Source organism: Pelophylax lessonae, assembly GCF_965119305.1.
Source record: "Pelophylax lessonae genome assembly, chromosome: 13".
Lineage (NCBI taxonomy): Eukaryota > Metazoa > Chordata > Amphibia > Anura > Ranidae > Pelophylax > Pelophylax lessonae.
The window spans coordinates 158,324,278-158,347,924 of record NC_138780.1 but is presented as its reverse complement, the minus strand read 5'-3'; the positions used below and the strand labels follow the sequence as shown (position 1 = coordinate 158,347,924).

At 45.9% G+C, this 23,647-nt stretch overlaps 1 protein-coding gene across 1 annotated transcript in view; it reads left to right on the top strand.

Annotated features, from left to right (window-relative positions):
- TDRD9 (tudor domain containing 9) overlaps positions 1-23,647 on the top strand; it is a 789,496-nt gene that overhangs the window by 547,800 nt on the left and 218,049 nt on the right. Inside the window, exon 21 of the mRNA XM_082275596.1 lies at positions 2,469-2,569. Coding sequence (XP_082131722.1) covers positions 2,469-2,569 — 101 coding nt within the window. The remainder of the gene's footprint in view (positions 1-2,468; positions 2,570-23,647) is intronic.

The following is a 23,647-nucleotide window of genomic DNA, read 5'->3' as shown; positions in this document are numbered from 1 at the left end:
ATAAAGTCCATATATAGTAGAGGCTAAACACCCAAGAGATGCACCATAAGTCCCAGCAGATGTAAATATTCTCGGAGGGGTCTTCCCAGTGTGAGTTAGGAAAAGGACAACACTCATGGTCAAAAATGGCATATATCTAGCTGCTTACCAGAAGCCCATGGCCATTCAAAATAATGAGCTGGCCATAAAGGCAATTCACTGAGCCGATGTATACATCCCAGTTCGGTCACTCATCAAATGATCTCAAGGCAAGACAAAGGAGGGAAACCCGTGGATGACATGTATAAGAGATGGGGGAAAGCGGCACATAGCGTAACCCTGCTTTAAGCTAAAAAGGCTTTATTTAAAATTGCACTTACATAAAATTTAAAAGCACAGGCACATAACCTTAATGTGAAGGCTGTAAGAAGTACCGCGGCATCCCGTGTTCACATGTATAACTGGAGTCGGCACGGAAGGGGGTGTGTTGATGTCACGTCTGGTACCGCCCACGTCTTTTTTTTTTTCTCCAACCACCGAGTTAAACCAAAAAAATTACTTGATTCACTCATTCACACACTCGATTTGAGTGGATGGGGGAATCATTTCCACTGAGCTTATTGTGTTCTGACAGCAGGGATACTTCCCTTCCATCAGAATACTGATCATTATTGCAGGCTATACCTGCCAGCACTTATTGATCAGGGATAATCCTAACAGGCTGGTTGTACAGAAATTGATCTACCACTCTACTTCTTTACAACCAGCCTGCCCATACATTGATGGAATTTCAGCCGGTCCCTGCTGAACCAGCCAAATTTCCATTCATGTATAACTGGCTTTAAGCAGTGTTCCAGCCTCCCCCCTCCAAAAATGAAAAGTCCGCAGCTACACATACTGTAGCTGCTGACTTTTACTACTAGAACACTTACCTGTTCTGGTGTCCAGCGATGTCCACACGGCAGCCGATGTTTTACCACCGCCGTTGCCAGTAAGGGAACCCGGAGGTGAAGCTTTGCGGCTTCACAGGTGGGTCCCTACTGGGCATGTTTGAAGCGCACTGCAATGGCCCAGCAACGTGGGAAGGAGTGGTGGCCAAACTTCTGAGGGACAGCGCGGCGGCGCCGTCTCTCGAAAGTGAGGAAGGGTACCTGTCAAAAACAGGTACCCGTTCCCCCCTCCCCCCTGAATGATTCCAAATGTGGCACTGGATGGGGGGAGGAAAAAATTGAGCGCAAGTTTTACTTTTGGGTGGAGCTCCGCTTTAAGATAGTGGTATCATTCAGTAGGAAATATGCACCTCTGTCATTGAGGTCTACTGCTGTCCTTTCTCAACATAAATGTTCACTCTGCTCTTCCATTATATATGCATGATATGTGAGTGCTGCAGACATCGGGTTCTAGGTGAACACATACCCTGCAGTCTACAATAGTGTTGTCCTGAAGCACTTACTGACCACAATGAGCAGTGAAATGCCTCTTCTACACTGAAAAAAGGCCTTAATACCTGGTCTGACTAGGTGTTAAATCCAGGGGATTTAACACCAAGTTTACACTGGTTTTAAGACTCTTCTAAGCTAACACGGGTTACTAAAATGGTACATTTCTATACTAACACTGTAGTTATCACAGAGACAACACCGTAAGGTAAACAGATGTAATATTTGGTTCCTACCTTTACTAAACATCAGTGCACCTGACGAAAGAGCGCACTAGTCCGTACGGGACCTGGCACATGCTCAGAAACGCGTCGTGCATACCTTACATTCCCTGGTGACGTGGCCGCTTAACATCCTTCACCTGCACATTGTAGCCGCCGTTCCGGACGCTGACCGCTGCATGAGTTAGCCGGCTTCCTTCCTTCCTGTGACTGGCAATCGAGCCATGGACTGCCTTATGTGTGGATGGATGGCACCCCCCAGAGGAGATTCTTACATCCTTTGAATTGATACAGCTCATTTATCCTGGCTTCTAGTGAGTTGCTACAACTTATGCCTTTGTTTTAAAATAAATATTGTCTGCACTTAGAGCGCTTTTCTCTCTCTTTTTGTCAATCGGGTTCACAGGTCACTTTTTTTAGGTGAACCTGATCAAACCATCCATTGCCCTCTATGGAGCTGCGGCTGTCGACGAACGTTCCCCATCCATCTGCCGAATCGGATGTATTCGAACATGTGGTCCGTTTACATCCCATAGGACTGTGTCCTTGTCTGTTCAGCATCAGCGGAGTGGACACGGACCTGTCATCCACCTGAAATACTCCACCAGTGTAAAAGGGGCCTTACTAACACTATTCTAAAGGCATGCGATACATACAGTATTTTAAGCAGGGTCAAATTATGTGTATTTAAGACTTTAAAAAATGAATGCAAATGAAATTAAATAATCTAATTTTAAATGACTCTTACGTTTTAAATAAGCTAAGCTATTACTCAAGTGTGTTTTTTTTCTTTTTTCTTTAAACGGTCTTTATTTAATGCAATGAACAGCTGAAGAATGTTCCACTGTATGGATTTCTGTACCACAAGCAGATGCAGTCTCTTTTCAGACAATGTGGTCAAGTAAAATCCATTTTATTTGATGGTTCAAGGTAAGTAATAATGTGTAAGTAGAGGATTTGTTGGTTTAATTTTTAGACTACCGTTGTTTGCGATTTTTCCTGCTTTTTTAGAAATGGTCTTTTGCTTGTTTTGCCTGTTTGAGACAAGTTTCTCCCTGACAGTGCTGGTTGAGTGGCATCATGTCTCTTGATTTGTGGACATTTTGCTATTCAGGGTGTTTTCACACTTGGTGCGATTGCCTGGTCCGAACCCGAGTTTGGTTGCTCCCCCCTCCCCCTGCCCCGATGGACTGTGTTCATCAAGCTGCAGCCGGCGCGTAATCATGTTGCTTGGCAACCACTGTAAACAAGAAGGTGCCAAAATGGATAGAATTGCTTGCTTTGGTACAATTGCGTTCTCATCAGAAGCGATCCGTACTGGAGTTCACATGAACTGTACCCCAGACCACCCTTTTTAATTAGGACTCGGATACGGTTCGCGGACACTGTTCACATCATCAAAATGAACCAAATTCTGACATCAATCGAAAGTGGGTGCGCACCAAAAGTGCTAGTGTGAAAACACCCTCAGTTACCCAGTGTTTATGGCCTAAGAGGGTAATAACAGTGCTGTTGCTCCGGCATCTTACTTTTAGGAAGTGTTTACCCTGTGTGTTTGACTGGTAATGTGTAAAATGGAGCTATGTTCGGAATTTGCTCACTTTACAGTAGAGCTGTACGATTCTGGATAAAATGAGAATCAGAATTTTTTTGCTTAGAATAAAGATCACAATTCTTGGCGTTGCATTATGCAAAAAAATTGGGCGAACTTTACTGTTTAGCTTTTTTTTAAGTGAGTTTTTTCCCAAAAAACTGCGTTTGAAAGACTTCAGCGCAATCAGTGTGACATAAAAGATTGCAACGATCACCATTTTATTCTCTAGGGTCTCTGCTAAAAATATATATAATGTTTGGGGGTTCTTCGATAATTAAAAAACAATAAAAATGACATAAATCTTTCCCATAGTTAGTAGACACAATAACGTTTGCGCAAACCAATCAAAATACGCTTATTGCGATTTTTTTTTTTTCCCCCTAAAAATATATAGCAGAAAACAAATTGGCCTAAAATATTAAAACATTTTGATTTTTAATTTTTTTTTTTTTTTTGGGAATATCTTATAAAAGAATGTGAAAAATGTTGTTTTTTATTTCAAAATTTTCGCTTTTTTTGTTTAGAACGCAAAAATCAAAAAAATCTTCCCGTCCAGAAGTGGTTAAGTGTTAAACAACCCCCATTCCTTTGATCTAAGCCCCCGTTCACAATGGGGCGACCTGGTCGCCTGACAGGTCGCCGTAGGTCGCCTGCCATACAGAAGTTATGGACCCGTTCTAATAGGTATGAATCGAGGAAATGCGCTCTGATGGAGAGGACGATCTATCCTCGTCTGCAGCCGTGCGGGAAAGCACGCTGGTGGAGGCACTTATAGTGCCAGTGCGGGAAACTAAAAATAACGGATAATTTTACAGCATCAGGGACGCAGGTGTCTTTTGGCACCAGCAAATCCCAGAAGTCGGGCAAGGTTTTTCCCTGTCCAGAACTTTTAACAAAATTATCATGAACAGTGGGGATGCATCAAACAAATGCTAATAATACCCAAGCGCTTTAAAAGGCGCTACCCATTCGCGGTATCTGCTAGATGAACCGTACCACCAAAGGTGGATCATCCGGTTTCCAGACTGATCATGTCTACTGTGGTCCCGGTGGAGGAGTCCCCAATTTTCACAGACCCAGTGGGTAGACTGATCCCGCCACTTACATGTGACAGCAGGCTCACTACTGAAACCGATCTTTGTGATCACTCTGGTGTCTCGGACCATAATGAAATGGGCAAAGTTGCTAAAAGGTGACTTGGAAACAGAACAGCTCTTGTCAGGCTGATAGAGCTAACAGACCAAATGGACCAAGCCCTATTGTTTATATGTGATGCGCTGTCGTGTGTGGCTAAAAAGCTGGTCTGCAGACCAGGCTTCCAAAAAGGCTCTTTCTGATCTCCCCTTTATGGGAAACAGGTTGTTTGGATCCTCCTTGGGTGAGTTGATCAAAGGCCTTACAAGCATGAAGAATACGCTTCCTCTCCAATCCGCCAAGGGCAAGGCACCGCGTAATAGATGGAGGCCTTCTTTTTCAGCCCATAGGCGGCCCTTTTGTGCCCTTCCAGGTCGCAGGAGAAAGGAACTAAGCCATTCAGGTCTTCTGGGGATTCTAAGAAGACATGGTCGGGTAATACGAGAGCAGGCCACTCCAGACCTGCGGACAAAACTTTTTCTGCATGAAGGGACGCCCTCACCCGTTTCTAGGGTGGGGGGGGGGGGGGGGAGTCTTTGCTTCTTTCCGGAACCATGGACTTCCTTGATTCAGGACAAATGGGTTCACAAACTGATCCGGTCGGGCAAGGAGTGATTGTCCTGATTCCCTCTCTGTAAGGTTTTCAGGGATTTTATTCAAACCTATTCACTGTGCTCAGGAAAGAAAGCAAAGTGCGTCCAATCCTGGATCTCAAAGCTCTTCACTGCTTCGTGCAGGTATAGAAGTTTAGAATGGAGTCCATTCACACAGTGGTGGGGTCCTTACATCAGGGAGACCTTTTGGCCTCCATCGATATCATGGGCGCATATCTACAACTCTTGGAGGAATGGGGGTCTTCACAAAAGTGTTGTCTCTGATATTGGCACTTCTGCTATTCTCATTCAGCTCTGTTGGGTGATTTGGCAATCATTGTAAGGACTCTGCAAGAGTTTGGTTGAACTATCAATTTCACAAAATCATCCCTGGTACCATCTTTAAAACTAGACTATTTGGGCCTGACTCTGGACTCCGCTTCAACAAAGGGGGCGATTTGTTTGTTGTCCATCAATCTGTCCTCTCTCTTCAGTCTTGCATGGGAGTCTTAGGCCTGACGGTGTTGACATTCGAGGTGGTCTCATTTGCTCAGTACCAAACCCTTAGAGGGAAATTCTGGTCAAATGGAACAAAGATCCAAAGTCCTTAGACTCTGATTCGGTTGTGTCACAACACAAAGACTACTCTTCTATGGTGGCTTTCCTCGTTGGCATTACGCCAGGGCAAGTCCTTTCTACCATTGTATTGGACCATGGTAACAACGGACGGCAGCCTGTCCAGCCGGGGAGGAGTGCTGGGGAAGCTGTGTGCCCAGGAGTCTTGGACAGTAAGAGTCCAGAGCAATAAAGCTTTGCTTGTGTCACTGGACGAATCGTCTCCGGGTTCAATCCAACAATGCCACGGCCGTGACTTACATTAATCTTCAAGGGGGCACCAAGAGTGTCTTGGCAGCCCGGGAGGTTGCCGAGATCTTAAAGTGGGCAGAGAATTTTGTTCCAACCCTTTCCGCAGTGCACATTACAGGTGTGGAAAACTGGCAGGCGGACTACCTGAGTTGTCAGGTGTTGGATCAGGGGGAATGGTTCCTGCAGCCGACGGTATTTCACCTCCTGTGTGTCCGGTGGGGGACACCCGATGTGACCTGTTGGCCTCTCGGGTCAACAAGAAGGTTCAAAGGTTTGTAGCCAGTTTGCGGGATCCTCTGGCCGATGCCATAGATGCACCGTTTGCTCTTTGGGATCATTATAGGCTGATCTATGCGTTTCCGCCACTGATACTCCTGCCGAGGCTTCTGTGCAGGATAGAGGTGGAGAGGGGATTCCAGTCATTCTGGTGGCTCCAGACTGGCCTCGCCGGTCTTGGTACACAGATCTGGTAAGATTGGTCGCCGATGCTCCTTGTAGACTTCCTCTCAGGGATGATCTGCTGTCGATCTTCAATCCTGCTTTACAGTCGCTGGGTTTAACGGTGTGGCTGTTGGGAGCCAGGTGTTGAAGGATAGGGGTCTTTCTGACTCTGTAATTCCTACACTGTTGAAGGCCAGGAAGTCTGCTTCCAGGAAGATTTATCATCGTATGTGGAAATCGTACATTTCGTGGAGTGAATTGATGAAGGTGCAACTGCGCCTTTTTTCGGTGGCTAGGATTTTGGCTTTCCTGCAAAGAGGGGTCGATCGGGAGTTGGCCAAGTGTCGGCTTTTTCCAATGACCTTTAGCCTTGCATGCTTTGATTCGCACTTTTATCTAAGTGGTCCTTCGTGGCAACTCCGAGGCGACCCCCCGCTGCATCCGTGGGATCTAAATTTGATAGATTTCCATCTGAATGAATACATTGTGCTGCCTTCTCTATGTACTAGACCCAAGCATCTTCGGGAAATTGGCTTGCATTCTCTGGATGTGGTTCAGGCTATTAGGGTTTACCTGACGGCTACTGAATCTTTCAGGAAATCAGACTCTTTGTCCTTACGGAAGGACCTAGAAAGGGATTGACTGCGACCATTTCCAGATGGATCAGGCAGGCGATGGTACAGGCTCATTCACTGGTCAGGTTCCACCTTTCCCTGCGATGGTGCATTCTACTAGGGCACTGAGGGCTTCTTTGGGCTTTTCTCCATCAGGCGTCTGTGGTACAAGTTTGCAAGGTGGCAACTTGGTCATCTGTGCACACATTCATAAAATTCTATAAAGTAGACGTGTTGGCATCTTCGGATATTTATTTTGGCCGCAAGGTTTTGCAGGCTGCTGTTTGAAAGAGACTTTGGTCTCTTTGAGGGTGGGGGTGTATGTTCTAGGTGAGCTCCAGTTGTTCCTGGTTGAGCTCCATGTTCACTGGTTGGCTAATGTTCTAGCCTTTTGGGAATTGCGTTCTTTTTTGTGTCTTTTCCCACCCCTCCATGCAAATACTGCTTTGGGACTTCCCAATGGTCAAGAATTATATTGAGCTGCGTCTGTCGATGAACGATAGAGAAAACTGGATTTTTGACTTACTGTAAAATCCTTTTCTCTGAAGTCCATTGACAGACGCAGCACCTGCCCCTCTAACTTGAGTGGGTTGGGATTTTTCCTCCAAACACAACAAAGTTGAAGCCTATAGCAGAGTGTGGGGGTGTATGCCTGCAGGGACGGCCTCATAGGCGTGGTAAAGCTTGTTCCTGCCTAGTGTTCTACTCCTGTAGGGGCAGCATAACCCAATGGTCAAGAATTATATGGAGCTGCGATTGTCAATGTACTTAAGAGAGAGGATTTTATGGTAAGTCAAAAATCCAGTTTTATCACCACCCTTTGGACTCGCCCCTGAAGCCAGCTTTTAATCCAGGGACTCACCCCCCCATGGTCCATACCTACGTTAGATTGTACAGTAAATGTTTGTGGGGAACTGTATCAAATGCCTTTGCAAAATCCAGATACACCACATCCACAGGCCTTCCTTTATCCTTGCTTGGCCTAGTCAGAGCCCAGACTTAAAGTTGGAGTAAACTCACATCTCTGACTTTTACCTATAGGTACTGTAAATATCTCCTAAACATGCACCATTTAGGAGATATTTACTGTACATGCAGCCAGCGCATGCGCTCTGAAAGAATGGCCATCCGGGCCGTCCCTTCAGTGGTGTACCGTAAATGGCAGCTCCCACTGTGTGACTGGCCTGGAGTCCGCAAACCCGGAATGAAGACCAGGTGAAGATGGGAGCGCCTGCAGCAGTGACAGTGCAGTGTTGAAATCCTTTGTTTTCAGGTAAGTTTTAACAATGTGCTAGTATGCAATGCTAGCACATTATATTACCTTGCAGGTTAGAGAAAAAAACAGCGGTTTACTACCGCTCTAAAGCCCATCGATAATCTGTGGAATGAATTAAAGACTGCAGTCCACAAACGGTCACTATCAAATTTAACTGAACTTGAGCAGTTCTGCAAAAAAGAAGAGTGGGCAAATATTGCATAGTCCAGATGTGCAAAGGACATATCCAAACAGACTAAAGGCTGTAATTAAAGCAGAAGTTGATTCAACAAAATTATGACACAAGGGGGTGATCCTTTTTCCAACTTTCCAAAGTGATTCTGTTCAGAGTCCCCTTACACCTTTTCACCTTTGGTCCTTGCGGCTGGCGGGAAAAGGCTTTAAAAAAAAAAATCACCTTTTGTTTTGTCTGAACTGTGCATGTGCAGTTGTGGAGCTGGCTGAATGGTGAACTGCTGTGGTCACCCTCTGATCGGGCAGTGGGGCATGAAAATAAAAGCTGTGTCTGATTTGTGTCATATCGCTGCACAGGTGTGCATCCAGACCTGCCTTTAGTGTGATCTGTGGCTGAATAAATAAATTACAGTGAGAAAATTATCAGCGCAAAAGATGGTGCAACATGTATAAAAATATACTGTGTGCAAAATTATACTGTTTATAAAACAGTATACACAATTATATGCAAAATTATATACTGTGCCTAAAGATACAAGTGACCAGCGGCATACACCGACGGTTCACACTACACAATCAAAATCATAAATAAAATCAAACCGTGTTGCGCCAGATACAGAGTGAAAAAAACAGTTTTCAAGTTATTTAAATTGTGAATAATAGTGTACGTCAAAGTGAAAATCTGTGGCCGAGCGCAGCAGTTACCACTCAACTGCCTCCCAATGGCAACAAGTGGATTTTTGGTGGCATTCTTTTCCTCTCTGTGGATGGTTGACCACACAGCAGCTGATCTAGCGGCTTGATCCAGCATGTCTGTTCAACAGAAGTCGATCGGTAGACTTCAGTAGCAGCAGTGGGCACTCATGAATCATACAGCATATACACGCACAGTATTATACATATACAAACACACACAGTATTATACACACACATTTACACAGTATTATACATACACACAGACACACCAGCACCTTTCATCTAAAAATCAGCCTAATCTAACACACTCCTGCTGCCCCCATCTCCTTGCATGCTGTGACTTGTAGTGCTCCAACATCTCACAGACACATTAGGTGGTAATGCAGAAGAGGAGGAGACTGCCTGTGTACTGGTGGGCAGGTTATGAGTAGGGAGGGGTAGAAGAGATTTGGGGAGAAGTTCAGAACACGTCCTTCCTCCAGAAGCAGTGCACTTCTCACACAGAAAATCGATCTCACAGCCTCAGACAGAAGCCCTTTAGCGCACCCCAGCTTACCTTCAAGCAGGCTGTTGTCCGTCCCACACTGCAGGCTGTGTCCCCCCCTCCCTCTCCTGTCCTTCAGCTGCTGGCATCTCCTCGTCTAAAGTCAAAAGAGCCACGCTGGGGAAGGGGGCGGGTACTTTGCGTTCCCATTGGCTGAGCAGGCAGTTGAGAGGTGGAGCAGCTATAGCCTAGGTATTTTTTTGCTGTCCCTGAATTTACTGATGTTGCCAACCCTGATGGGTCCCCTGGGCAGTGCCCTAATGGTCAGTCTGCCCCTGGATGCCAGTCTCGCCGCACTTTGTCCCTGGGTCACCTGCTGGTGCTCTTGGCCCCCAGCCACCGCTGCCTCTCAGTCTCCGCTTCTTGGCCCCCCGGTCACCAGCTGCTGCCTCTCAGTCTCGGTGGGGGTGGTCCGGTCAGCAGCAGCTCTCACTCCACACACCACGCTGTTTCAGTGACATCACTTCCTCCTTCCTCTCGGCAAGCAACAGCCCAGCTGAATCAGGCCGATCTCCAGCTGCGTATGCTCTGTGCAGGAGAGAACCGACAACGGCTGTGAAATGCTTAGGAAGTGACATCGCCCATAGTTACTATGGAGCTTTATTTACAGTGCAACATTTATAAACTTGGTGCTAAATTTCAACCAATTAGTGCTCAGTCTAAGGTGGATGAACAGGTGTTACATCACACCCCTGGTCACATACATTGACACCGCTTCCACCCCTTAGCCACGAGGATTTGTTACTGGACGGTGTACACCTGAGTTTCTGTGTACTCCTACCAGATCCTTATCTTATATCCCAAATTGTTCTCCGTCAGTACTCCAGTGGTATACCCTCACCTGTAACTATGGCAGAGAGGGGAAAGAGAGAACTTGATATAGTAGGTCAAATATTGCTTTGCCAAAAGCCTGCACAACACACAGCCTCAGAGTGACAATGCGTCCCTTGCACCGGTGCAGGAACCAGTCTTAAAGTGTAAGTCCAGGCAAACCCTAACTAACGTTAAACCTTCTCTCTGGCACATTTCTAACCCTTTGAAGCAAAAATCGCTGTACTTATTTATTCTTCAGCTGATCCAGTTCGATCTCCAGCAGCATATGCTGGGTGCAGGAAAAAAACAGACGACTGTGAAATGCATGGGAAGTGATGTCACCCATAGAGTTACTATGGGGCTTCTGTTGTTGGCTGCCTCTCATGGACCTGCCTCCACACTAAAGCCTCCGCTGACAGCTGATGCTGGGACCAGAGCGGACCACATAGGCTTCAAAATAGATAAGTATAGCAATTTTTGCTGTACAGGGCTAGATAGATTAGGTTTAGAATGTGGCAGAGAGCAGGTTTAGTGTTAGGTTTTGCCTGAATGTCTACTTTAAAATCGGTCTCAGCATCCAATTCTAGCTTTTATTTCAGGCATGCATGCAGCAAGAGGCCTATTTGAAAAAAACAGACTTTTCTGCATCTGTTGCAATTTTTTGGATGGATTGTGGCCTTTATTTGGCCATCTTTGTCCAGTCCTCAAAAATGTCCCACCTCTTTTCCTACTTCTGTTTCTCAACTGGAGTTGGGCACTGATATATTCCAAACCTAGAGAATGCTAAATTAGTGGGTAGTGAAGAGGACTTTTAGGCAGTGTTTGAGGAAGCTGCAGAAGATTTTTCTCCCCACCCTGTCACCATATTAAAAAAGGGAGCTTTACACAACATGTTTGCTAATTTTGAAAATCTCATTGCCTCTGTCTGCAAAAGTCTTAACGGAATATAGATCAGTGATGGTGAACCTTGGCACCCCTGATGTTTTGGAACTACATTTCCCATGATACCTATTCTGCAGTGTAATTGAGCATCATGGGAAATGTAGTTTCAAAACCTCTGGGGTGCCAAGGTTTGCCATCACTGGTATAGATGGACTCTTCCTATGTCTCACCACACCCCTGTGGCTACAACGAGACCTTGCAAAACAGTCCATTGTCACGAACAGATAGAATGTGCAGCCTTTGAAGACTGGGTCACACATAGCAATTTCTACACTTTGCAGTGACAGACGACTTTCAGTTTGATGCATTCAGGTTAAGCTAATGCTTGACAACGGAGATCTCAGAGAAATCCCACAGTGCCAGTCGCCATAAGAGTTGTGGGTCTAATGGTTGCCTCCTTCAAAACGGTTTCCCTCACCCAATTCCACTGAAGAACTCTCCAACTAAACATTCTGTCAGTATGGGAAAAGCATGCTCTTTCCATGAATCCACCCAGGTTTCTATCCCCCAAAGCAAGAAATTCTTTGTGCTGATGGTTCACCACTCCAACTCCATGTTTAAATCGTTTCTTCCCTGCAATTGGAAGGTTCTTACAGCAGACACAAGTCTGTCAGGCTAGGGAGGAGTCTTCCACTCCTTAACAGTTTAAAGAAAAATGGTCAAGGGAAGAGGCAAGCCTCTCCATCAAATAGTTGGAGTTAATAGCTGTCATGCTGTCTCTTGAGCACCTGGACCCACCTTTAAAAAGGATACCCAATTAGATGCAGTCAGACAATGCCATCACAGTGCCATTTATTAACCATATAGGTGGGCATGTCCTCAAACGATTGCCAGTGTCCTAATCACCTGAAGATATGAGTTATAACCCATGGTGTATGAATAAGTTGCCCATTAGAGATATGGAAATTACAGGTAAGTCCATATTCATTTTTTTTCTTGTACATCATGGAACAAAACCTCTTCATATCAATGACTGTAATATTATTCTGCCACCTTCAGGTGATTGGATACTGGTTAAAACAGGAAGTCCCCACCTAGGCATAACCCCTCCCAGCTTGGCAAGACCTGTTTTTTTTCTAGTGTCTTAGGTGATGGTTGTGTCTGCAGTTTCTGCATGAAACAGTAGCTAGCTTCTGTACATTTTGGTCTTGTATTATGAGATTAGCTTTTTCCATATCTATTTTCCTACAGCTTGTGTATGCTCAAAGGAATGGTACCTGGACACACAGGGTCAGTCTTTTCTTTTGCCAAAGCCTGCAAAATGGGCGCCTGCACAATGATATATTGCCTTGCAAACCGCTAAGTTGGTATATGGGTCCAGGGCAGTGATCTTTACCTGAGTAGTTGAGACTTTGAAGGTTCTCGGCTCAAATGTTTCTTTGAAACCACACAAAAAGATTTGCTCTTTTGCAGATTCTTGACCTTTTTCTCAAGGGGTGATCATTGCAATTCCAAAGGTTAAAGGGTTTTGCAGTTCCACAGTTCTAAAATGGATCTCAAGGAATTGTTGCGGTCAGTATTGACCTCTCTTCAGCAGAGAGATTTCCTGGCATCAGTACTGTAGATATCTAAGATACTTAACTGCATGTTTCAATCTTTCCACTTTACAAAAGGTTTCTGTGGTGTGCAGTGGAGGATTGCCACTTTCAATTTTTGGCCCTAATGTTCGGCCTCTCGTTAAAGCTGGATACACACTATACAACTTTAGTTCAATTTCCTTTAGATTTACCTTCAACTATGTAGTGCAAGGGCCTGCCTGATTGCATACAAATTGAAAGTTGTTTAGGTTTGACCTCATATTATATGGTTTTGGTAAAACTAAAAAAACCACACCACAACAGCTGCTCAGGAGAAAATATTTTCTATGCTGTCTTGGGTGGAGCTCATGCCATCAACATTTCAGACAGAATATTGGCAGACTGATTTTTCTTAGCCATTTGCAACTGTCTCTGAGAGGGTGGGCTCCTCATCTAGAGGGGTATGCAAAACCCCAATGGTGGGACACCCAGGATGTGGATTTCCTGGTAATCCTGTTTATTGTGAAGCTGGACAAGTTCATCTTTGGTATCTGGGCTTGTCGAGCATTTGTCATGCATGATCTTGTGACACAGTGGGACCAGTTTTCCCTAACTTATGCCTTCCTGCTGATACAGTTATGACATGTTTGCTTCATAGGATTCAAGTGGAAGGATTTCTGCTGATCCTTTTCGGCCTGGCCCAGGAATATATGGTACTTCAGCATTGTAAACATGTCTGCAGACAACCCTTGGATCCTTTAAGATCTACCCAACCTTCTGTTGCAAGGTTCAATCTTCTATCCTTTACAGATGCTGGCTTTAACAGCTTGGCTGCTGAAGCCAGGGCCTTGAGAGATGAGGGGAGTCTGATTCTTTCTTTCTTTCTCTCTTGTCCTGCTGAAGGGTTGAATGAGGACTTCAAGGAAAATTTATTACAGAATTTCGAAATCTGAATTTGGCTGGAGTGAGGCTAGGAGATTTCATCCTCAAAAGTATTTTGTGGGTCGCATACTGGCTTTTATTAGTCTGAAGTTGATTGATTAGGGTTTGTCCTTGAGTATAATCAAGGGTCAGATTGCTGCACAATTCTTGGTGCATACCTTTGGGCCAGGCACCACATGAATCGGTTTCAGGCATTTTTTTTTTTCTTGCAGGTGTTTGGAGTCAGGCAATGACATCTCAACAAAAACACTTGCAATCTGCCAAAAAAGAGGCTCAAGTACTTTTTTGAGCTTTAAGGCCCGTACACACGTAGCGGTTGTCGGCCGTAAATATTCGGCCGCCGAACGATCAGCCGATTGTCTGCTTGTTAGTATGATGCTTCCGACAGCGACTTTTCGGCCGAACAGAATCGGGTGTGCAGGCTATAAAATTTTTGTTGGCCGTCACCTGAACGGCCGATTGTTCGCAAGTCAGTACAGAATTCGGCTGACAAACAGAAGATTAGCAAGACTGGGCATGCTCTACGAAAAAAAAAGACACAGAAAGTTAACCATCACATGACATCACTTCTGCAGTCAGGTGTTGTTGGCCGACAAAATTCGTGTGCAGTCTTTAGCACTTTTCAGCCGACAGGACAGCACCGGACAAAAGACGGCCGATCGTTCGGCCGACATTCAGTACGTGTGTATGGGGCTTTAGGCATTTTGCTTCAGGCGACAAAACACTCATATGTGAAATGAATGGGATTTTGCTTGTTGAGCGTGTAGGAACTTTAGAGAATAGCTTTTTACCACCTGAGAAATGCTTCGGTGTGAACAAGGCCTTACTTACAGAGTTTTGGAATTGGGCGCTGTTTTATTTTAAGAACCTTTCCAGATTTTCCACTGTTACGAGGTAGTTTTATGGCCTCAGACTTCATTTTTACTTTAGGTGGTTTCTTTGTTCCATCTCACCCACCATCTACCATTTTACGATGGCTCCGTCAGCCTATTTCTCAGGCTTACAGTCTAAAAAGCAAACTTGCTCCATTTTCAGTAATGGCTCATTCTACCAGGATTGTTATTGCTTCCAGGACTATTCGACATCCGATTTCTATAGCTCAAGTTTGTAAAGCTGCTAGCTGGTCTTTAGTTCATGGATTAGTTATTTTTCCCATGTTGCCCTCCCCTCATATTCAGTGCTTTGAGACATCGCTATTTTCATGGATATAAAGATGCTGTGTGTCCCATGTTTGATTAAAGCGAATGGGATTTTTGGTTCACCAGTAAAAAAAAAAAAAAGTTTGGAGTACATCACGGGATGGTTTCATCCCTCTTCCTTTTTGAGTTTTTTTTTTTTTTTTTGCCAGTGTCCAGGCACCTGAAGGTGGCAGCATAACCCTATCATAATGGAGCTGAATAAGCTGTGTGTGTACCATTTTGTTCTCCAAGAATCATCCTATTTTCTATCTGTAGAATATATCCTTGTGTTTCAAGTAGATGGTTAAGGCAAAAGTTTTGTTCTCATTTCAGATGTTTCGCTATGTTCAAGAATAGAAAACCAGTTGAGGGGCAGGACCGTAGTGTAGTGATAAACCACTGGGTGGTCAGAGGTGACTTTAGTAATAATGAACTGTTTGCTGTAAGGTCCATGAAGGAGACTCGAGACCTTGATTTGATATTGGATGAAAGGAGGTTTATTTCTAAATTGCCTAAGGGGATTTTTTTTTTTTTTTTTTTTAAGGGTTAGAGCATTGAGAGAATATGGAACTTCCTTCCACTGATAGTGATATCAGCTTATTATGTTGATTGATTCAAAAACGTATTTGTTTTCACCCAGGGCGCAAACTATACAGGGGGTATGGATTTTTCTGACTCCCTCAATCTTAACCATCTCAACTAGGTCTGTTTTTTTTTTTACCATTTTGTTTTTTGCTGCTACCTTTTAGGTGATTGGACACTGGCACAAAAACGGAAAAACCCCTCTCCTAGCCTAAGTTTTTTTTTTTTTTTTTTTTTTTTAGTGAATGAGAAGCTTACCCCTTATGTGGAGTTGTTTTTTCCCTAGAAGATACTTCTGGTATGATTCCTGGCTGCAACATAGCCACTATGGCTCCTTTCTCCAGATTGGTTAAATCTTTGGCTGAGCCTTAGGGCAGACCGTACCTGGACCCTGCCTGGACAAGGTGAGAGTCTGGCCTGTAAAGAAGCTTTGGGCAATGGATCATGCATAGGTGCTCACTTTAGCACGTGATGCATCTTGTTGAGTTAGCCGCAGAGTGCTATACAGATCCATGGCTGTTGTCTGCCAGGGGACAAATCCTGACCTTTAGTCCTTTTCCAGGGGAATGACAGTAGTGGGCGGCAAAGCCAGAAATAGGATCTAGTCTGTTAATTCTGCCAAGACTGTGACATCTGCTGTGGTAAGTGCTGAGCTTACACCCTTAAATTCTGTCCAAGGGTGCTGGCGCTACTTTGCCTTGGGCTGTGGAAGAATGCAGGCTGGGACATTCCATGTTTTGTTGCAGCCCTGGAGCAGAAACGCTGGCCATTTAAAATTAGCACCATTTTCCAAGCCTTCTGTTGCAAGCCTGTTACACATCCACTAGTCCGCTGCCGCCTCTTCAGTGATTTCTCTGTGTATTCATAGGCCATTTTCTTCCTCGGCAGCATTCTCTTGGCCAGCACTTGGCTCCGACAATTCAGCACAGCGTTATCTGGACATTTTCTGTGTTCAGTAGCTTGTAGTGCCTGGTGCAGAAGGCATTACCCTTAACTCTACACAGCAGCAAAGGTTTTGGGTACCCCTTTAGTAATACTTTGCATCACACGTGACCAATTACGAGTGTAAGGATTCAGGAAGCCTCTCCTGCTCAGACTCCACTCATGGCTCTTACTGTACAGTCTTTCTCCTGTTTATTTAGGTGGAGTTTATTTGTGCCATATCTGAAATTTATGGTCACTACTTCAGCCTTTTTTTGGAGTTTGTGGATACCATGTCACAAAAAAAGGCATACATGAAAAATCCCTCCCCCATCTGAGGAGACCCTGGTAGCGCTAATTTCATCCTAGCTTACAGATACTATATATCTACCTTTTTATTGATGCTGTACACTCTTGTTGAGCATTATAGCAGCCTGAGTTTGCACACCCAAAGGTCTTGCCGGTCTTGTACGGTGACTGGCTGCACTCGGAAAATCTCTGATCCTCTGAAATATTTTACCTATTGCTTATTATTGTAATATCCTATTGAGATTGGTTTCTTGAAAAATTGTATGTTCACATTGGTGGACCCAGCCATTTCTTATCAAGAAGATATGGAAGATTATACTGTGTTAAATAACCTGCAGGCAATGCCCAGTTTTTGTTTTCTTCAGTCTTTTTGGATTTGTTGCTGTGTTGCCCATATTTCCGTTGAACTGATTTTAGACATCCCAGAAGTAAATGACTTGCTGTATTTTTGTAAACAAAAATAAAATAAGATTTTTACTCGCGTAGTAAAATCCTATTCTTGGAGTCCTTTGAGTGGCATAGGTCCCACCCCCCTGTGTTCATGATCATGCTCTCCCTACTGCTTGCTACAAACTAAGCCATACTCTGGTAGTGGGAGGGGTTATCCTGGGCTATCCTACAGTTTTTCTTTTTGGTTTACCAGTGTTCAATCGACCTTTAGGCATCGGAATACAGCTACTTTGTTTTCAGTGGACTTTAGGAAAAGGATTTTACATTGAGTACAAACATCCTTTTCTCTAGCGCTCATCGACAGACGTAGTCCTCGGTGATACACCACCTTCGGGTTATGTTACCTCCGCAGGAGCAGGACTAGACAGGAAATTAAAAAGCTCTGGCCACACCCTAGGGGCAGTCCCAGAGGGTATATCCTCTCTCTCTCTGCCTCAGCAAATCAGTTATTTTCTGTCTAGTTAGGAGTAAGGACCTAGATACCTTGCTGGGATCTTCGGTCCTGGCAAGATTTTTTTCTTAAAAAGATTTTTTAGACAGCTTTTTTCTCCAGTGTTCCTGTGAGATCTTCAAGCAAGAAAGCTGAACTGGGCGACGGGCTGGATGTTGAGATCCGGTGGTCACCCCAGTTCAGCCTACGAGCGCGTGCAGGCCATAGCTCCGCGCTGGGTCGGCCGCGACAAAGTCCCATTAAGGGACTGACCCCGCGAGTTAAACGTCTCGCTGAAACGCCAAAGACCATGAGTCACGGCGTCCGTATTGGTCGACAGCCCTCCCGCCCCGGTGGAGAGGGGTACTGTCAGGAGTTGGTGCCCGCCTGGTTCCGGTATGGTGAGTAGTATGTTCCCCCTTTTTCCCTGACGGGTTTTGTGGTGAACGCGGGCCCCTCTCTGTATGGTAAGAAAGAGTCCTTTCTATCCTATAACATGTCACAAATCCTCCTACTTTAAATGTGATTTATGTGTGCAAAAGCCAGGAGGCTTGGCTTGGGAGCTAACAATCTATTGTATACATGTTTTAAAGATGTAATCTGTGGCATTCTGGGAATCTTATGGGTTAAGTATAAGCTACCTACCAGTCAGAAGCCACGGACATGTAGACTGCCTTCCAAATCAGATCTCCAGCTATTTAGCAGGCCTCCCGAACGGCCACGCGGTCCGCCAGGGCCGGTACCGCCAACCACGCATATCCCCATGCAGAGAGAGTGTTGTGTGCCCTGCAGCACACCGCTATTCAGTTTAGGCCGCCGCCATTTTTTTTTGCTGGATCGCACGAGCCGCCATTTTGGCGTAGCCTCGTGTCTCCAGCATGGGGGCGGCCATGTTTGAGGTGATTCTACACCTCGTGGAGCTTGGGGGAGGCGCCGGAAGGCGTGCAGAGGGGCGGAGCCGCCTCCTTTCTTCCTGGGCAGCCAGCCAAAAGACTTCCTGTTTGTCAAGACAGCGCTGTAAGCTGTTGCAGTTTAACTCTGAGCATCAAGTGGTGAGCCTGGGGGTCTATCTCTCTCTCTCTCGATCGATAGGGATCCCTAAGCAGGTAACACTAAGGGGCTTTTTTGTGGCGCTGGGGGTCAGAAAAGAAAAAAAAAAAAAAAAAAAGTTTTTTTCTTTACTTTTAAATTATATTATCCAGGAAGTAACTGGAGTTATTATGGACCCTGCCACACATATTCCCCCACCTGTTTCCCTCGAGGGGGCCTCGGGACCCGCCAGGTGCACAGAGTATAGAGTCATTTACAGCAATTTTGAAGTCTATGGTGGCTCGGGTGGAGGCGGCCTGTCAGGGACGGGGGTCAAGGAAGCGACCCCCGCCTACCCCTATACCATCTGACACCTCTGACTCAGATTCAGAGATGGTCACGGCAGTTGCAGGTTCCTCTGCAAGGGCTGTTATCCCAGGTAAAGCCCCCTCAGACAGTGAGGAGGACGCTTCTTCTCTTGCTATAATTCAGGAAGAAGCATTGGTGGACGCACTAGTTGTGGCAGTGCAAGAAACCTTAAAACTTGAGGCTTTACCGGCAGAGGCAACTGAAACAGAGAGGCCTTTTGGGACTAATAAGCCCATCAAGACGGCGAAGGCTTTTCCTGTACCTAAATGTTTTGGTAATCAGATTAAAGGAGAATGGGAGCATTCTAAACGTACCTTTACTATTTCCAAGCGTATTGCTAGACGCTATCCGTTTGAGGAATCCATCATTAAGAAATGGACGGTACCACCAGTCGTGGATCCGCCTATTTCCAGGCTGAATAAAGCCACGGTTATTCCAGTGGAGGACACTTCGTCCTTTAAGGACCCGGTGGATCGAAAGATAGAAGCAGAGTCCCGCACTATCTTTTCTCTGATAGGGTCAGCATTTAGACCAGTAATCGTTATTGGTCTAGTTTCCCAGACACTTACGGAATGGGCGAAAATGGTACGCCAAGATCTTAGGGGAAAAGATATTCCCCAGGAGACATCTGATTTGATGGAACAGATCATACAAGGGCTACGGTTTATCTGTGACGCAGCCTTGGACACTACTCCCCTATTAGGGCATGCATCTAAGTTAGCAGTGATCCTCAGACGTGTGCTGTGGTTAAAATGCTGGTCAGCTGACCTAGGTTCCAAAAAGACCTTGACCAATCTCCACTTTCAGGGGAATCGTCTATTTGGAGCCAACCTAGATGAAATCATTAAGGATGCCACTGGGGGCAAGAGCACTTTTTTGCCACAGGCTGCAAAAACTAAGGGACCTCGCAACAAGCGAGGACCTTTCTTTACCGCCCATAAAGGGCGCCCGGCTGGTACTAGCGGGAAAGGCAAGACTCCTCCAGGAGGGTTCAAGAAGGGGACCAACCCAGCCAAACCCGAAGCAAAGGAGTACACAGCCTGAAGGTGCGCCCCCACCCGGTTTCAGGGTGGGGGGACGTTTTCACCGGTATTCAGGACATTAGATCGAGCATCAACCACTACTACCGGTGCGATTCTTCCCTTCCAACATTTAAGTACCACAGGAAGCGGTAGTTACCGTTCCCTGAAAAGATCTTTTCCTTTACCTTTTCCTAAGATTAGTCCCGATACCTCACAGGAATCGGATCTGGTTGACCAGATAGGCCAAGTAGCCTCTAGTCGGGTGACTTCGGTCCCTGAGGTTCAACCAGAAAAGATCACCTTTCCTGATAACTATCAGGTATCTGATAAATGTGTGGGAACAGAAAACGACCAGACTTTCTCGGATGGTCGGGGCCAGATACCTCTAGGGACGCCTGGTTCAGATCCAATCAGCGCCAGTGGTCCTAGAAATTCTAGGCTGGCCTCCTCAAGCCGGCCTGGCCGACTTGGACATGTTAGTCGCAGACGTTCCGTGGGAACTTCGTCTCAGGGAGTGTCTGTGGTCTCAAGGACCAATTTACCTTCGTGCTTTACAGTCGCTGGTTTTAATGGCCTGGCCATTGAGACCCAAGTACTGAAGGACAGAGGTTTGTCTACTTCAGTCATTCCTACCCTTATTAAAGCAAGGAAAGCGACTTCCAGCAAAGTCTATTATCACACATGGAAGTCTTATATTGCGTGGTGCGAATCTTTAGGATTTCCTCCACGTACCTATTCGGTGACTCGAATATTGGCCTTTTTGCAACAAGGGGTTGAGCAGAAGCTAGCCTTGAGCACCATCAAGGGTCAAGTTTCAGCATTAGCAATCTTCTTTCAGAAGCCTTTAGCTACCAAATCCTTGGTGCGGAATTTCATCCAGGGGGTGCGGCACCTGGCTCCTCCAGTCCGCGCGCCCTTACCGCCCTGGGATCTTAATTTGGTTTTGTCGGTTCTACAGAAGCCTCCCTTTGAAAACATCAGGGAGATTCCCTTGCTTACTCTATCCCAGAAGGTGGCCTTCTTGGTGGCTATTACTTCTGCTCGCAGGGTGTCAGAACTGGCTGCATTATCATGCCAGTCACCATACCTAGTGATTCATAGGGATAAGGTAGTACTTCATCCTAAGCCATCTTTTCTTCCCAAGGTGGTTTCAGATTTTCATCTGAATGAAGATATTGTACTACCTTCCTTGTGTCCTCAGCCCAAGCATCATCGGGAACATGCGTTGCATTCCTTAGATGTGGTTCGGGCAATCAGGGTATACCTGAAAGCTACGGAATCATTCCGTAAGACGGATTCACTTTTTGTGATCACGGATGGCCCCAGAAAGGGTTTGCCTGCATCTGCCGCGACCATTGCCAAATGGATTAGACAAACGGTGGTACAGGCTTATTCTACTAAGGGTCAGAGTCCTCCGTTCCCTGTTAGGGCGCACTCCACTCGAGCGCTCAGTACTTCCTGGGCCTTTCGCCATCAGGCGTCAGTGGTCCAGGTATGTAAGGCGGCCACCTGGTCGTCGGTACATACCTTTACAAAATTCTATAAAATTGATGTGACGGCATCGGCGGATGCCTCATTTGGCCGCAAGGTTTTGCAGGCCGCAATTTGAGGAGACCGGTGGTCTACCTCGAGGGTTTTTTTTTCTGTTTGAAAAAAAAAAAAAAAAAAAAAATTTGTTTTCTCTTTTTTTGGTTGAGTCTCATCATTAAGGATGAGCATTGTAAACTTCTAGTTGGCACCGGTTGGGCCTTCTAGATTGGGATTTGATTTCCATTTTCCCACCCCTCAGTTGTGATACTGCTCTGGGACATCCCGAAGGTGGTGTATCACCGAGGACTACGTCTGTCGATGAGCGCTAGAGAAAAATGGATTTTTGTAAAATCTTACCGTAAAATCCTTTTCTCTTAGCTCATCGACAGACGTAGTCCCCGCCCCTCTGTTTTGGAGTTGGGTTGGGTTAAATTCTCTAAGCACTGCTTTTTCACATAACTGATTTGCTGAGGCAGAGAGAGAGAGGATATACCCTCTGGGACTGCCCCTAGGGTGTGGCCAGAGCTTTTTAATTTCCTGTCTAGTCCTGCTCCTGCGGAGGTAACATAACCCGAAGGTGGTGTATCACCGAGGACTACGTCTGTCGATGAGCTAAGAGAAAAGGATTTTACGGTAAGATTTTACAAAAATCCATTTTTCTCTTTTGTTCATTGACGGACACCGCTTCATATCTTCATTGACCATTGAGTTATGCTGCTCTCCTTCGGAGTAGGACACTAGACGGAAAAGAGTTAAAGCTTGACTATGCCCCTAGCTTAGTCCCAGGGCGTATACTCCCACTTCCTGCTATAGGATCTCATGATTTTTTTTTCTGCTTAATCAGGAATAAGGACCTAGCACCTTGCTGGTATCTTTTGGTCCTAGAATTTTTTCCTTTTTTAAACTGAACTTTTTTTCTTTTTTTTTTTTACTTTCTACAATCAAGTCTGTTCCAGTGAGAACTACAATCAACTGTCAGACTGGGTGATGCACTGGATACCCTAGATCCTTTGTCTCCCCAGTCTGGCTAGCGAGCGTGTGCAGACCGCAGCTCTGCGCTAAGTCTGACGCGACATAGCCCCCCAGGATGGGAGTTGGCCGGCGAGTGAAGCCACTCGCGAGCACACACACGACCAGGTTGCAGCCTAAGTCGCAGCATATCCCTGGCCGGCAGGAGACCCCCCCATTCCAAGATGGGTAGGTGATCTCCCCGGAGTGGTGCCCACCCAGTTCCGAAGGTGTGGTGAGTAGTGTCCCCCCTCTCTGGGAAAATTTGTGGTGGACGTGGGTTCATCCCCGTGTTGGTCAATCCCTCCTGTGCCCTTCCTACCCTAATGGCACCCCCTCCTCATTAGTGGGTTCACCTGTGCTAGCTACCCCACTCCCCCTAGCCCCCCTGGCTGAGGTGGCTGTACTGATGGATGTGGGAGCTGTGGCTCGAGGGGGGGTGGAAGCGCGCTGCGGCGGCTCCATTTGCTGCTACTGTGTGCCATATTACCCTGGAGTGGTTCCCTAGCTAGGAACCCCCTTACTGGATGAGGTATCTGATGGGTTCCTAGGGTCTTTAAGCTGCGTCACGTCGCCATTTTCCCATAGCTGACTATGGGAGCTCGGCGGCCATGTTTTTGTAGTTTCCCATTGAAGTATAGGGGTAGTCCTTTTTCTTGTAGCCTATAGGAGCGGTGCTCGGCGGTAAGCCTCTAGCATGGGTCCACAAGTTGGTCTGGTTACAAGATCGAGTTTTGGTCCTTGCCCCAGCAAGATTCTTTCCTTCCAACCTGCACCTTTTCCCGGATCGGCTGCAGGGCCTTCTCGGGGCGGTACAGGATTTTCTCTCACAACGGGTCATTGTACCAGTTCCAGAGTCGGAACGTTTTCAGGGATTTTACTCAAACCTGTTTACTGTTCCCAGGAAGGAGGGCAAGGTCTGTCCAATCTTGGACCTCAAGACTCTGAACCGTTTTGTGTGGGTTCAGAAATTCAGAATGGAGTCCATTCGCAACGTAGTTGCTTTCTTTCATCATGGGTATTTTCTAGCCTC